The sequence below is a fragment of the Lampris incognitus genome, chromosome 5 (genome assembly GCF_029633865.1).
Source record: "Lampris incognitus isolate fLamInc1 chromosome 5, fLamInc1.hap2, whole genome shotgun sequence".
Lineage (NCBI taxonomy): Eukaryota > Metazoa > Chordata > Actinopteri > Lampriformes > Lampridae > Lampris > Lampris incognitus.
This window is the reverse complement of record NC_079215.1, coordinates 49,418,348-49,432,820: the sequence shown is the minus strand read 5'-3', so window position 1 is coordinate 49,432,820 and position 14,473 is coordinate 49,418,348. Positions and strand designations below refer to the sequence as shown.

The window sequence follows — 14,473 nt, the reverse complement described above, 5'->3', positions numbered from 1 at the left end:
TTGTTCTTAGAAACTATGAATCACCGTTTTAACAGTCATTCCATCCAAAGTACAGAAATCCACACAGTCATGCTAAGAGCTAGGCCCTCCTCCTGTCCTGGATCGCAAGAGCCGGAGCACCCTGTTCAGCCGCCACCCCGCCTCCGGCTCGGCTTTCCCCTTTGCATTCCTGAAGTTGCTTTATCATGCTGAGGCTCATTTCCCCCCTCCCTCTGTGGCTGTTTTCCAAGATGTTCCCAAAGCTGCTGCATCACGTTAACTCCCGGTCACTGCCTCCTTCCCCACTCCCGGTCTACTGAAGTTGCCATGTCATGTTTAGCAGAGGTCCCTCCTCCGGCGGTGTTCCAGACCTATGTGTTGAGTCAGCCAGGCCTCTTCCTGTTTTCAGTCAGCACACAGAGAGAGAGGGAGGAGACTCGGGAGGACGGCTTATAAGGGAAGGAGAGAACTGTGAGGAGACACTCAGAGCCAAAACAGCATCCAGAGAGGAAAAATAGACAACAGTGAACCATTGTGGGATAAAGGGAAAAGGAAAAGGACTTCAGCCAAACTGGTGAGCACAATATAATGCACGACATACTGCGCTTTTTGTACTTCTGCATTCAGAACTCATGAGCTGGAAGACTCTAAAGCTCCTCTTCTTTCAGGGATTTGTTACTTTACTCTTAATTATATTGGGAGGCTGATGATAAAATTGCATGTGACTTACTAAGCCTGCTCTCTCCCTCTCATGCTGCAGATACAGATATGGAGCCCGAAATGAAGACTCAGACACCAGCAGAACAGATGACTGACTGGTAAGAGGGAGTCACTGGGATTTACGCTTTCGTCTCATTGACCAGTCATCATTGCTCATTGTACATCCACTTGATCTTTAATAGTCATGGTCTAATGGGTACTCACAGTGATGCCATCAAGAGCATGCAGTACATTTGTATATATATATACATATATATATATATATATATATATATAATCCAGTGAGTCAAGAATTTACTTGACTCACTGGATTATTTTGCTCCTTATTTGTTGAGCACTTTCCCTTCCATTGAGTGTTTCTTTTAACAAAGTTAAAAGCAGGTCTATGACATGTAGTCAATTGTCTCTGCACTTGCCGAGTGTTATCAGCTATTCAGATAACGCGTGAGATAAACGGCAATTTGTGCATGACATAACAAGATGTCTTAGATGTAACTTTGTGAGGTAATATGTCACTCACTAGTCCCTTTACTTGCCTTCCATATGCATCATGCCTTTTTGATGCATTCTACAGGTACCGCATGCTTTCTCTGTCAGTGATTTAGTGTAGTTAGCCATGTTTGTGACCATAGTCACAAGGAGAGCTCCACTGGCTTGTACGTTAGCTGTTTGATTGACCACAGTGGGCACTGATCAAACCCTCTCCTCCAGGGATTTGTCCGAACAAATCAAACGGGTGACCAAGGACAGTCACGTCAGGGCGGAGAACACAGAACTGATGCTGAGTTACCAGAGGGGACAAGTTACCCTGGAGCAGTACAAGGTAACACAGCAAAAACATGGACGTGCGGATGTAGGCACACAGACACTTATTTACATGTTAGTGCAGAGCAGATGCAAGTGAGACACACACACACACACACACACGATTCCATCCATGTATACATTAAATGCCAATACAGTGCTTTTGATTTTCATGTGTCCATCCAAATCAAACTTTTGTTTATGTTGCACATTTCATAAATCAAAATGAGATCCAATGCTCCTTACATGATAGCGAGTTTAAAATGAGGAGGAAAATGAGAGAAACATTTATCCACACATCAGATAGGATATCCATGCCTTTGACATGGTAGAATAGTGGCTAGTATAACATGCTAGGTGAGGGTACTTGTTGAAAGGACTGACACAGATTCCTTCTTTTGACACTCCTTCCCTTCTCAGCTCCTGCTGTGTTCACTGTATGAGATCTACCAGGCCTTGGAGGAGGAACTGGACAGGAACTCTAACCACCCTAGTGTCATGCCGATTTACTTCCCCACCGAGCTTGCGAGACTGGAGTCCATTGAGAGAGACCTGAAATACTTCTACGGCCAAGACTGGAGAGAGAAGATTATCGTTCCTGCAGCCACAAAAAGATATTCTCACAGATTAAGACAAGTACGTGTCAACTAAGTCACACCAGATCTGCAAAGACTCCCGAATCTATATGTGCATCTACACTTGCCATGCCATACACGTCATGATTGTCCTGTTTTTAAGGCTCCCCTATCTCTCTTGCGATTTCAGATTGGCAAAGAAAATCCAGAATTCCTGGTTGCCCACGCTTACACACGCTACCTAGGAGACCTGTCAGGTGGGCAGATCCTGGGCCGAATTACCCAGAAGTCCCTGGGGCTGAAGAATGGCGAGGGCCTGTCATTCTTCTCCTTCCCTGGTGTGTCCAGCCCCAACCTGTTCAAACAGCTGTACCGCAGCAGGATGAACAGCATCGAACTGACCGAGGAGGAGAGGAACGGAGTGCTGGAGGAGGCCGTCAGAGCCTTCGAGTTCAATATCCAGGTAAGGGAGGTTGATGTTTAGGGATGAAGGGAAAGAACGAGGGATGCTTTGAAAGTGAGGAACAACGAGGGTCTAAAACCACCTGGTTAAGGATACCTCAGTTCTTCTCAGTATGAAACCATGAAATAATTAATCACTAATGGGTGATATTGCTTTTCTGTTACAGGTCTTTGATGATCTACAGAAGACGCTGGGAGCCACTTCCAGAGAAAGTGAGCTGCAGAGACACACCAAGCAGTCCACACTCATCCATGGTAAGGCAAGCAGATATGCAGATACACTGACACATATGCACATACTTGGGCCTACAGTATGATGAAGATGATGTCTCTGTACAAATCTGTTTTGAATTGTTTGTGATAATATCCTAATTTCTGTTCTTTCTCAGGGGATCAGTTGTTGCCCGAGTCACTCCAGATGACCATCATGAAGGCCTCTCCTCTCTTCAGAATGGTGCTGGGGCTCTTCGTGGCCCTGGCTACAGTCAGCATGGGCATCTACGCTCTTTAATGGAACTGCAACCAACAATCCTATCGGCCCACTGCCGTCTGTGGAACACAGCCTCCTTTTCTCAAAGCCAGATGAAAACCCTTATTTGCGGTCTTCAGTGATGCAATTGTTTGTGTAAATATCAAATACTGTACCCTGTTTTTTTCCCTTCTAAATCGTCACTGTTATGTTGACTCAGGCACATTGTTAATGTTCATTTACATGTGAACGGTGAGCGTTAGAATTTGCCGTCTTGTATTTTTTGTAGTTTTTATAGCAATTTTGCAGTGCAATCTTTTTATGCTGTAGTTGGTACCTTGTGCAATATATTTTTTGAAAAAATGTATGTGTAAATTAAATGAATAGTTCTACTTTGAATTAAAAAAATTTTCTAAAAAAAAAACGACGATGTGTCATGTACCTCAGTTGCTACAAGGTTTTGTGTCAGTGAAGCAAGATGACCAAACTGGTAAAGGCTGATGAGCGATCCCATGAAGGGATGGTACAGAGGGGTGATACCAGTGGTTAGATGGTGGTTCAGTTTAGGGCTGAGGATAGATCGATAGGGTAATTTTGAACACATTGTTGATTGGCTGGGCAAGGAAACCATAATGCCCCTCTGTACCTTCACTTCATGGGATCTGGCAACCACCACTGGTACATTTCTAGAAAGCTGAATTGTGACTTGGAGAAGATTCAGACAAAATGTCAAGCACTTCACATATTAAGGCAAACTCTGGGGCGTCTGGGTAGTGTAGCAGTGTATTCCGTTGCCTACCAACACGGGGATCGCTGGATCAAATCCCCGTGTTACCTACGTGTGTGTGGGTGGGAAGCCGGATGTGTGTGTGTGTCCTGGTCGCTACACTAGCGCCTCCTTTGGTTGGTCGGGGTGCCTGTTCGGGGGGGGACTGGGGGGAAGAGCGTGAGTCTCCCACGTGCTATGTCCCCCTAGCAAAACTCCTCACTTTCAGGTGAAAAGACGCAGCTGGCGACTCCACATGTATTGGAAGAGGCATGTGGTAGTCTGCAGCCCTCCCCAGATTGGCAGAAGGGGAGGAGCAGCGACCGGGACGGCTCAGAAGAGTGGGGTAATTGGCCGGCTACATTGGGGAGAAAAAAAGGGGGGGGGGAAATCCCCCCCCCAAAAAAACAAAAACAGAATATGGTAAACTCAAAGTGAGACGTGTTACCTGAAAATTTGTAAACTGAGAAATTATTTGAAATCAGGCTTCTGAAGACAAATAAATAAATAAATCAGGGATCATTTCTATAGTTCTTAACTGTTTCTAAAGGGTGAGAAAAGGCCATGTTCAATAACTTTTGAATTAATTTCAATGTTTTCCTACTCTGGGTTCCCAGAGCAGAAACGACTTGTTAATTCACATTTTTATTTTTTTCCTTTTCCCTTGGCTGCCAGCGTGGCATGAAATAGACTTTAAAATACTGCCGCTCGTCTCCCAACTCACTTTTACCATGTGAACCATCTGGACCTCTCAGATGATCTGGGAATGGTCTGCCAACTATTCCCAAAGTCAATACCAAACACAGCAAAACAACATCGTTATTGTGCAACACGTAGCTGCAACACACGTCAACAAGCTGGAAGATGTGCCCCAACTCTGACCACTTTTAAAGCTGGAATAAAATCGTTTCATGTTCCCCATCGCCTTGAAAGGGATCTTCAGTCGACTGACAGATGCACTTTGACTTCTTCCTGTTGGTCTTGCCCTTTAACCACTTTTTCGTTCCATTCAAGGCTTGAAAATCATCCTTTTACTTTGAAACTAGTTTTTATCTTCTCATTTGCACTACCTTTTGCATGATCATTATTCATTTACTTATTTTTCATATTTATCTATATTACTCCAGTTTTACAGATCTGGTTTTGGTGGGTCCTGTTACTCCAGCAGGGTGCCATTTGATTGGTTATTTGAGTAGCTAACTTTGTGTTATGGAGCCCCACAATCTGCAGAAGTACGCAAGCACAGCCGCGGCGTCCCGTCGCAGCAGAAAACGGTTTGACTGCTCGCCGTCGTGTGCGAGTCCTCTCTGGTTCAACTAGTTGGACGTGGGAACTGAGTTTCAGTGGGTGTTATTGGGAGGTTGCACCTCCACTGGATTAACTTTTTATTTTACTGTTTAACTAGTTCTGCTTATTCTTTCTTTTTTTTCCAAGTCTTTATTTCATTCTTTTAATTTCTTTTCTCATCAGTTAATCGCTCTATCTTGTTCTGTATCTCTTGCTTAATGTCCCCTTATGTCCATAAAGCGCTTTGAATTGCCATTGTGTATGAAACGTGCTTTATAAATAAACCTGATTTGGCTGCGGCACCTTGGTGGGATGGACCATCCTGCAAAAACAAGGAAATGCTGCATTACAAAGTTTTACTCAGTCCCCTCCACTTGCAGCTCTGACGTGACACTGAACGCTACTGCTTCTGCTTGTATCAAGTAAAAGAGACTTCCTGGTTTAAAACAATCAATAAACCATCCAGTCTGTCAATTCCACTTTATGAAGAAGAATGAGGTGACATTGATATAAACACTGTATAAGCCAAACAGGTGTGTATGTGTTAGAAATTAATTACTTGATTATAAACAATGCATACTATATAACATTAATTTGGAAAAACAAATACTATTACATGCACGGAATTTTAGCGGTTGTCAAAACCTTTTCCCCGAACTGAAGTGCAAACCATCCGACGGATTCACAGTTATCCGTACAAATCTGTAACTGCTGCAATTTAGATTAAAAACTACACCTCGGTCCTTTCATTCCCTCAAATGACAGGCCTTTAAATACAGTGAACACAACACACTCACAAGAGAATTTTGGTACCCACTTTTATTGTGGTCAACATTTTCCTAAAAGCTGTGCCCTGGTCGCACACATTACAAAAGAAAAGACTAAATGATTGTGACAGCAGCCAGAGCAGACCTCAGCTTTCTTCACAGGCCTACGCCGTCATACGGGACAAAAAGTCAGCACTATGCTGGTATCACATTTCTGCTCAGAGATCAAAAAAAAAAAGAAAAAAAGAAAAAAAAAAAAAAAGAAAAAACAAAACAAAAAAACAATGTTGCAACTATAATGATTGTACTTCACAGGAGTTGGTTCACTAAAACTTAAGAAGGCACAGCAGCTTGAGTAAAACAGAACTGTAGTCTTATTGTCTCCTGAACTAAGTTACGAGACTTCAAATACTGTTCAGGTATATGAGCTCATTGAAATAACGCTGCTCCTCTACATTCAGACTTTCCTCCATGCATCATGCCCTTCCACTGCTGCAGCTATGCTTTCACAACCCTCGTTTGTATCATAAATTATAATCAATATAAGACAACAAATCTCATTCCAAAACCTTGTTCTCCAGGCCCAAGAGCCCTGAAAATGTCACGTGACCACAACGGGATAACGTGCTATAGGGAGACCATCAATTACAAAACAAGATCCAACACTGTCTTCTGACAAAAAACGCTAGACAATGAAACAGGCACAACTGCAACAAGGCCTGCCAACAATTACGAAGATAAATTCAAAATGTACTCTACATAAAGCGAGTCATTCTCTTTCACACAAACCAACACACACACACACACACACACACACACACACACACACACACACACACACACACACACACACACACACACACACACACACACAATCATCTACTATTCCTTTGCGCTACAGAGTGCCGGATGTAGGGTATTCCAAGGTGCTTTGAGAGTGACTTATAGCATATTTGTTTTTGTCACTAAAATTTAACTAAAATCCAAAAAACAAAAGTTCAAGTAGAGAATAAAAAGTAAAAGCAAAATAAAGGATCCATACTGTGGAAACACAAAACAACAGACCTACTCTTTTAAAAGCAGCTTAGAGGCATGTGACAAAAACAACAACAAAAAACAAAAAAAAAAAGAAGAAAAAAAAGGAAAGGAAAAAAAAAGGAAAGAAAAAACCCATTAAACCACACATACATCCAAAATCTCCTCATAGGCTATAATGACACATTTTGTTATTCAGGTGTTGGGAATAAAGGATATTATTGTTTTTGATGTTTGCATTTCCAGAAAGGACTTAAGAGACATTCAAGGCCGTAAGTATTCTGGAAAGAACACAATAATGACTCTTTGCCTCCTGTTCTGCTCATCATAATAGAAAGTGATGTCTGTGCTATGTCAGCTCAGGTGTCGATTTTTGAAAGAGTGATTCTTTTTCTTGTGGAAAAGGGATATTTGTGGGGCAAGTAAATGACACTGGTTTCACAAATTCAATCACCATGAAAATCATGAACCATCTCTTAATGAGAGCCATTTCAAAGTAAACTTAGCATGTAGTAATATCTTCTTTTCTTTTTCCTTCATTTGATATTTATTTGGCATGTCCTATAATTAAAGGCAAATACTTTTCTTGGCCAAAATCTGCCAACACCAATTTTCAGCATACATACATATATATATATGCATACTAAACCACCCTCCCAACTACAGTGTAATGCAACCTTTCCTTGGGAGCATTTGGGCTTATTAGGTATACTTGTGTATCAGGCAGAAGCAGCCATGAGGGGGTTGCTCAGTTGGTTTCATAAGTGGACAGTAGGGCAGCATCTACCGGCTCCATGCAGGAAGGGCAGGTGAAGGAGCGCATCAGCCAGGGGTCAATGCAGTCCACGTGGTAGGTGTGGAGACAGGGTAAAAACCGAATGGGATCGCCATACTCAAAGTCCATCATGCAGATCACACACCTTGAGAAAAGAGACACATTATGGCCATAAGTCTCTGTTGTGCATTTCCAGAATTTTTTCAAACTTTCATTGGCCTTGGCAAAATTGCATTTCAACGTGTGACCCAAGTTCACAGATCTTAAAAGTGACTATACTGGTAAGAGAATAAACAGAGTAGACTATAGTACAAAAAAACTTGATTGTCCGCAAGGTATGTTTAATTTTTGAGGTTAGCTTTAACCCTATATTATGCCACACAGTAAATCTTGTGCCAATGTGTAGCACTCACTCTTTCACTTTCTTGTCGGAGGGCTCAGAGCCCGGGTCAAAGATGCCTTTCGGTAGGTGCTGGATGAGACCGATACGCTGGGCAATGCGGACCTGCTCCTCCTCAGTCAGTTGGCTGGCGGGTCGACTCTCAACAGGGGTGGGGTGGTAAACTGGTACCGACTGGGAACGCTCCTGGTTGACAAGAGGGCAAGTGACAACTCACTCAGCATCTCCCCAAAACTGCCCTCAGACCTTACAGAGACTGCAAAGAGGTGCACTGATGTCGGACGGACAATAATTAAAGGGTTTTAGGGGCTAAAACCCATCTAATGATGCCACTGTCTATTTCAGTTCGACGCAGGGTCCTTGTCAGTTTACTAAATACATCGGTGTCGTTTAAGACGTGCACGGCGCAGCAATTTATGTAATTTTACTAGTGGCTGTGTAACTTGGTAACAAACACTTTTGTTGGCAAGTTTTTTTTTTAGACGATGTCAGCAACTTTTGACACAAAGAAAAATAGGCCAGGATAACAGGTGGATTACGCATAAATTCATCGCCATTATCACTACTTCGTGCACATCAGCTATGCTGACACACATCCAGTGAAATCCCCGGGGTCGATTTTGGTTCCTTCCCGAGCAGCGCACCTGGTAGGGCGGTGGAGGCTCCCCTGGCAGACTGGCACCCTCGGGCTCATTCAGGAGCGACAAGTCATCGGCACTTTGTGAAGACAGGCAATTCCCCATTAAAATGAGACCCACGGAATGCCTTCTGCGGCTGACGGCGGAGAGACAATAAAGCTGGTCGGTCAGTTGTGTTGACGCTACCTACAGTCAGAAGGCGCTGGGGTTTGCTGTTGGCTAGCTAAGGGCTAGCTAGCGTGTTGTCGTTCGGTTCAAACTAACGGCGAATCGATACAAACAAGCGAACACGATTTACGAATGAGCTGAATCAAGACTTCTGGCGTTCTGCTATGCGACGGCCGGTCAATTTACACATGACAACAGCTCTTTGAGCGTTTCATCGAGGTTGTTTGATTCGGCTCGCTGTTTACAAAAAGTCAGGCCGGACGTTTCGTCACAGCGTTTCCGGAAGTCCACTCGTACTTGCCTCGCAGTCGCGGCTGTTTTCACGGACGAACTTCGTCTGTGAAACGATTTAGCTTAGCTTTGGAAGAAATCAATTGCTGGACTGAAATAGTTTCAGCTTCCGTAAATACGACATTCTTGCTCTTTGATAGAGTTGGGAACAGAATCCAAGTTACCTCAAAATGGTGAGCTGAATATGTCCTCGTTTAGAATACATATCAGCATATTCGCTGTCAACGTCTCATTTGAGTATCATAGCCACGCTTGCTGGGATAGATCACATATAACTCCTATGTTGACATGTTTTTTTTCAAAGGCAGTAACACTGGCAATCTCCTTTTATTAAGGAAGCAGCCCCTCCAGCGCCACCTCTTCCACACGCCAACAAGAAATTGACCTTCAACATCCCGATTGCACCCACACCGATCCCTCAACATGCTGCCATGCCATTCTCTAGTGGTGAAAATTATCCAGTCCAAGAGTCGCTAGAAAACCAACATGATGGCCAGGTAATTGTACCCTTCACTATCCCAAACCCCATGAGCTGGAAAACGTAAAAAGATTTCTACACAACTGTATTTAAGCCCCACGTAACTTTTTGGTCTCAGTTTCTCAGGCATGGTGATCCTAGTTTTTTTCTGTCCCCTCCTTTCTGTCTTTATAGCGTATTAGTCCACTTGATTTGACTGGACAGCTATGTGTGTTTTATGTGTGATTTTTCAGTACAGTATTCAATGGCAGCTATGTTGGTGATTTGTGTCAGCCTCTTTTCTTTTTAAACTTGTTCTCCCTACAACAGGCTGCATTTCCTTCACCACCACTGACAGTGCAACCTCAGACTGGTTCCAACCTTCTGGTGTGCCAAGGAGAAGACTTTGAACCTGATGAGAAATGGCATCCAGTCCAGGAAACAGACCCGGCACCACAGACACAAAGTGGTCCTCTGGTGGATAACCTTGGCTCTCTAATGGAACAGCTTGGGCCTGAAACTGCTCACTGTAATACATAGGCCTTAATATACCAGGTAGTACATTACATATGTTTTCATATTGCTTTATAGAACAGCTGTTCGTGATCAAATGATTTGATTGGCAGGTAGTCCGGGGTTTATTTACTATGGGAGCCACATCATTTCGCTTGTATTAGTTCAACTTGTAACAGCTGATCAAGTGTTTGTGCCAAAACAATAATAGACAAACAAACTAAATAGTTGTATACCTAAAAAGCTGCAAGCTAGATAGCAGTTAGGGCTGAATGATATATGAAAAAATGGACACAGGTATTTTTGCAAGGTGCTGAAATATTAAAGAAAAATAGAATTTAGGTATATTCACTAAATATGTGCAGCTTTTAGCTTCAGTAGCTCCATTTGGAAAGAATTTCTTACTTTAGTAATGTTGAGATTGATATTAGAAAGAGAAATATGGCAGTTGTGCAATACTCTGGGTGGCTCAATATGACACCAGTGTTTTCAGTTAATACCCACCTGTCAATCCTGACTTGTCCATGGTCATCACAATATTTATTATGCATTTTCTTTACCTTAAGAGGGATCCTCTGTGAATTGGTGGAAGAAAGGGTTTGGAAAGAATTCAAGGAAGATGACTAAAGGCAGAGGAAAAAGACAAAGAAGACAGAGGCTTTTTTTAATGCTTTATTTTTCATTTTATTGTATTTCACGTCTATAAACTACATTAGGGGAATCTGACTTTAGGTCATTCTTAATATTATTTCATTATTTATTTCAAAATACTGAAAAGATTTTATCGATTGGTCCAGCTTAATTTCCGTCAATCTTCATGTATCCTGCTGTGAAATGTAAATGCAAGAAGTTGGTAAATAAGATTCAAAACACGTTTGACACTAATTTTAATTTTATGTTTCCTTTAATATTAATGATTTCATAGAGCATAAAAGTAAGCCTATACTGTATCTGCTTTCTCTATATGAGGTCTCTCATATGGAGAAAGCAGAGCAAATATGAGCATAATGCATGTTTAGAAGTTCGTTGCCATTCTGCAAATTTCAAGACGAATAGAGCCATTAAATGTGCAATAGACCACTCCTGACCCCACACCTTGATTCCTCAGCCAGCTATTATTTCCACCCAGCGAGACACCACACCCCGAGTGTAAAACATAGGCTTTAGTTTACTATGCATAGAAGTGAGACAGTCCATGGTATGTGACCAAGAGACTGATTTTAAAGGTACAATCCTAAAGATTTACATGTAAACAAATATCCTTTTATATCTTTCTATTGCTCGCATGTTTAAAACAAAACTATCTGAATATCCAAATTGGAGCTTTTGTAGTTGCTCAGTTCAGTGGTTACTGCTGAGCTGGACTTTCCCAGGGACAGTGGTATGGCTCATAGCTTTATACATCTTCACCATAGTCTAAATTGAGACCAATAAGGCAGATAGCTGCAAATTTGAGGAAGAAAGGAAGCCACTGCTAGCCACAATGACTTGTGGCTAGCAAGCAGATGGTAGATCCTGCTTTTAGAAGACCTTTATTACCAAATGCTAGAACGTCAGTTGTTTCTGTTATATTATGAATGTGTCTCGGGAATTTGAAGTGGTGAAACACCAGTGCAGTTGCCACTGTCACCACGTGTGACAGTAAGTTTAACAAAAGCAACAATCTTCAGGATAGTAATGTTTAGAGCAAAGATATCGGGCAAGATTAATCGAGACTCAAATAATGAATGGAAATAATTTCTACAAGATTTGCAAGTTGGCACAATGTCACTTAGTTCACGTGTATACCTCACATGAAACTTTCAAGCAACACTCGTCTTAAGCCTTTGACTGTGATGAACTACGTTATTCAGTGGTTAATGTATTTACATTTTCTGTTGGCCCCTGATGAACAATGACTCTGGTTCCAGTAGTTATGCTCTGTTCTACTCTGTAAAAGATAGAAACTACATGTCATTCAAGTATGTTGACTGCACAGTATTGGAATAAATGGGCATAATCATACAAGATCAGCTTTACAGAGAAGTTCTTTCATATTTGAGTATTTAAACTGATGCGAGCGTTGCTCCTTGACAAGCACTCAATTTAACTCCCATAATGCCATTTAAATCAGCCTGTGTTTACACTGTTAATTATTCTACTCTTGTGAGGTTTCCGCCTTTGTGACACGGAGCGACCGTTTTCCCATTTAGTCACAGGTTGGCTAGAAATAAAGACATGGCTTGGCAAGCGGGTACAGTCAAGAACATCCTTTTATTCAATCAGGTGCTGCTCTTCTCAAACTGTTTTTCTTCTTATGGAAAAGAAACTGTAATTAACACATGCATTTCACCTAGAGCTCTGGGGGTGTTATTACAAAGACATGGGGCGCTGCACTGAGGGCACAGACGGGCGTTGGAGGGCTGGGGGCCTATAAGGGTGCCTGCTGCCTTTTACACCACTTGACCATACACACGTAGGAAAGCAGGAGAAAGCAGAACAAAATAAACAACAGAACAGAGATTTCGGATACCACAGCATGAGGTGGATAGAGGAGAAAAAGTAGGAGGACTCCCCTCAACCCTTTAGAGTCAAAGAGGTTTGTTTTGAGATCATGTTCCTGCTGTCCTTCTTTTCCTTTTTTCACTTTTCCAGGTGACAGGTGTGTGTTTTTGGTGGCTAGTTACCACTGATGCTTTCCGCGGCATAAAAGCCACTGTTGTGTTAATACTAAATTTGAGAGCAAGACTACACTTGGATGGATGTAAGACTAGTCGTGTGTACTGGAATTGTAAACCCCTTTTCTCAGCCTCATGCAGGATGAGTCCACTTATAAGGTGCTCGTAGCTTTTTACAGTCCAAGGCCGCTCTACAGAGAGCCTAAATGACAGCATACCCTGATAGCAAACACGAATGGAAATCCCAAAGAAAAAAAAAAAGCAGAAGAGTAAGGTGAACATAAACCAAACGTAAACAGGTAAATCAAATGACCGAACCTCTTCCCTGTCAAAGGAGCCCCGGTCGAACCCCCCCCCCCCCCCCCCCCAGAAGAGGAGATCCTGAAGTGAGTCTCTCTCCCGCTCCCCTCATCCCCAGTGATCTCCATTAACCTTCTCAGTCCAAAACTCTGTGCCCCCTGCCGTCCCTTCTCACCCACCCATGGACACCCCCAAAAGCCCGTCAGCATAATTTGTTCACTTACATTAGCTGTTGAATGGAGAAGCTGAAGAAGATGGGTATGGTATTACAATGTGAAGCATACAGACAAGAATAACATGTGAGCTAAACTGCATTCTGCTCAGACAAAAGTTTTTTTTTTTCGCAATTATTTTTTTTCCAACCCTTCCAACAGCAGAAAGGGCGAGAGAGATAGAGACAGAGAGAGAGCGAGAGAGAGAGACAAGAGAGCGACACACAGTTACAGACTACTCCAGTGTCTAAGATAGCAGACAGAGGAGACAGAGGGGAAGAGAAAAAAAAAAGCGAGAGCGTAACAAGAACAAGTTTTTTTGCCTTTTTTTTCATCATTTATCAATAAAAAGTAAAGAACTAATTCACACCAGTTTCCTTTTGTACTATATATATACGGCTTTGAAAAGGAAGAGAGGATATAAGGGAGGTACAATAGGGAAGGGGGGCGTCATTTTTCGACAGGCAGAGGAGAAGGTCGTCCCTATGCGCCGACTTGGGGGGGGGGGGGGAGAGCTTCGCTTTCCCGCGGGATGGGTGGGAGGGGGCGGGGCAACCTGCTACCTCGAGCCGTTTCGAAACGATTGGGATTACAAAATGGGAGTCTGTGAACAAAAGGCACTTTTAAGGGACAACCTTTAAACTGCTGGGAAACTATACACTACGGCACAAGCACTACTCAGAGTCATTTATTGGGGAGGGGGGGGGGTCGTGTCAGGGGAGAGGCTCACCTTTCTGATTTCAATCCTGTAACAGTTCAGACTGGGTCTTCATATTTTTTTGTTGGTAATTTTTTTGGGGGGGGGGGCATTGTTCTGAGCTGCCTTTTTCTTCACCCCTTCGTGGTTTCTGTTATGTGTGACTTTGCTCAGTGGGCGAGGCAGACAGTCTCGAGAGGTATGTCGACCATCGTGTATTATAGGGTCCCCATTCATCTATACAACAACAACAACTACTACTACAACAATAACAACAACAACAACAACAAACACTGGCCGCTGAGCTTCCTCACTCATCTCCGCTATCAGAAAACTATTAAAAAAGAAAAAAGAAAAAGAACCGAAACGTGGGAAACAATCTCTACGTATGAAGCATCTTCCACGGTACAGGGAAGGCGTTGTCATGTGTTTATACCGTCTATCAACAAAACAAGTAATATATATATATATATACATATATATATATATATATATATATAT

The 14,473-nt window shown here is 42.5% G+C and overlaps 2 protein-coding genes and 1 long non-coding RNA gene across 5 annotated transcripts; 2 read left to right on the top strand and 1 right to left on the bottom strand.

Annotated features, from left to right (window-relative positions):
• Positions 1 to 450: 450 nt before the first annotated feature.
• Positions 451 to 3,433, top strand: LOC130112614 (heme oxygenase-like). Its single transcript, XM_056280055.1, has 7 exons — positions 451 to 553; positions 740 to 797; positions 1,411 to 1,522; positions 1,924 to 2,139; positions 2,269 to 2,541; positions 2,708 to 2,795; positions 2,930 to 3,433. The coding sequence occupies exons 2-7, from the start codon at positions 748 to 750 to the stop codon at positions 3,049 to 3,051; spliced, it is 861 nt and encodes a 286-aa protein (XP_056136030.1). The 5' UTR covers positions 451 to 553; positions 740 to 747; the 3' UTR covers positions 3,052 to 3,433.
• Positions 3,434 to 5,566: 2,133 nt separating this feature from the next.
• On the bottom strand, positions 5,567 to 9,136 carry rnf11a (ring finger protein 11a). Its single transcript, XM_056280046.1, has 3 exons — positions 8,684 to 9,136; positions 8,053 to 8,225; positions 5,567 to 7,784 (listed from the first exon to the last, which is right to left on the bottom strand). Exons 1-3 carry the CDS (start codon positions 8,780 to 8,782, stop codon positions 7,613 to 7,615), a joined length of 444 nt encoding a protein of 147 aa, XP_056136021.1. The 5' UTR covers positions 8,783 to 9,136; the 3' UTR covers positions 5,567 to 7,612.
• Positions 9,137 to 9,141: 5 nt separating this feature from the next.
• LOC130112606 (uncharacterized) lies at positions 9,142 to 12,113 on the top strand. Of its 3 annotated transcripts, XR_008810245.1 has the most exons (4): positions 9,142 to 9,309; positions 9,441 to 9,633; positions 9,924 to 10,148; positions 10,673 to 12,113. It is a non-coding gene; the product is annotated as an uncharacterized LOC130112606 (long non-coding RNA). The 3 variants fall into 3 exon arrangements; XR_008810246.1 differs by having other exon boundaries at positions 9,472 to 9,633; positions 9,924 to 12,113; XR_008810244.1 differs by having other exon boundaries at positions 9,924 to 12,113.
• The last annotated feature ends 2,360 nt before the right edge of the window (positions 12,114 to 14,473 follow it).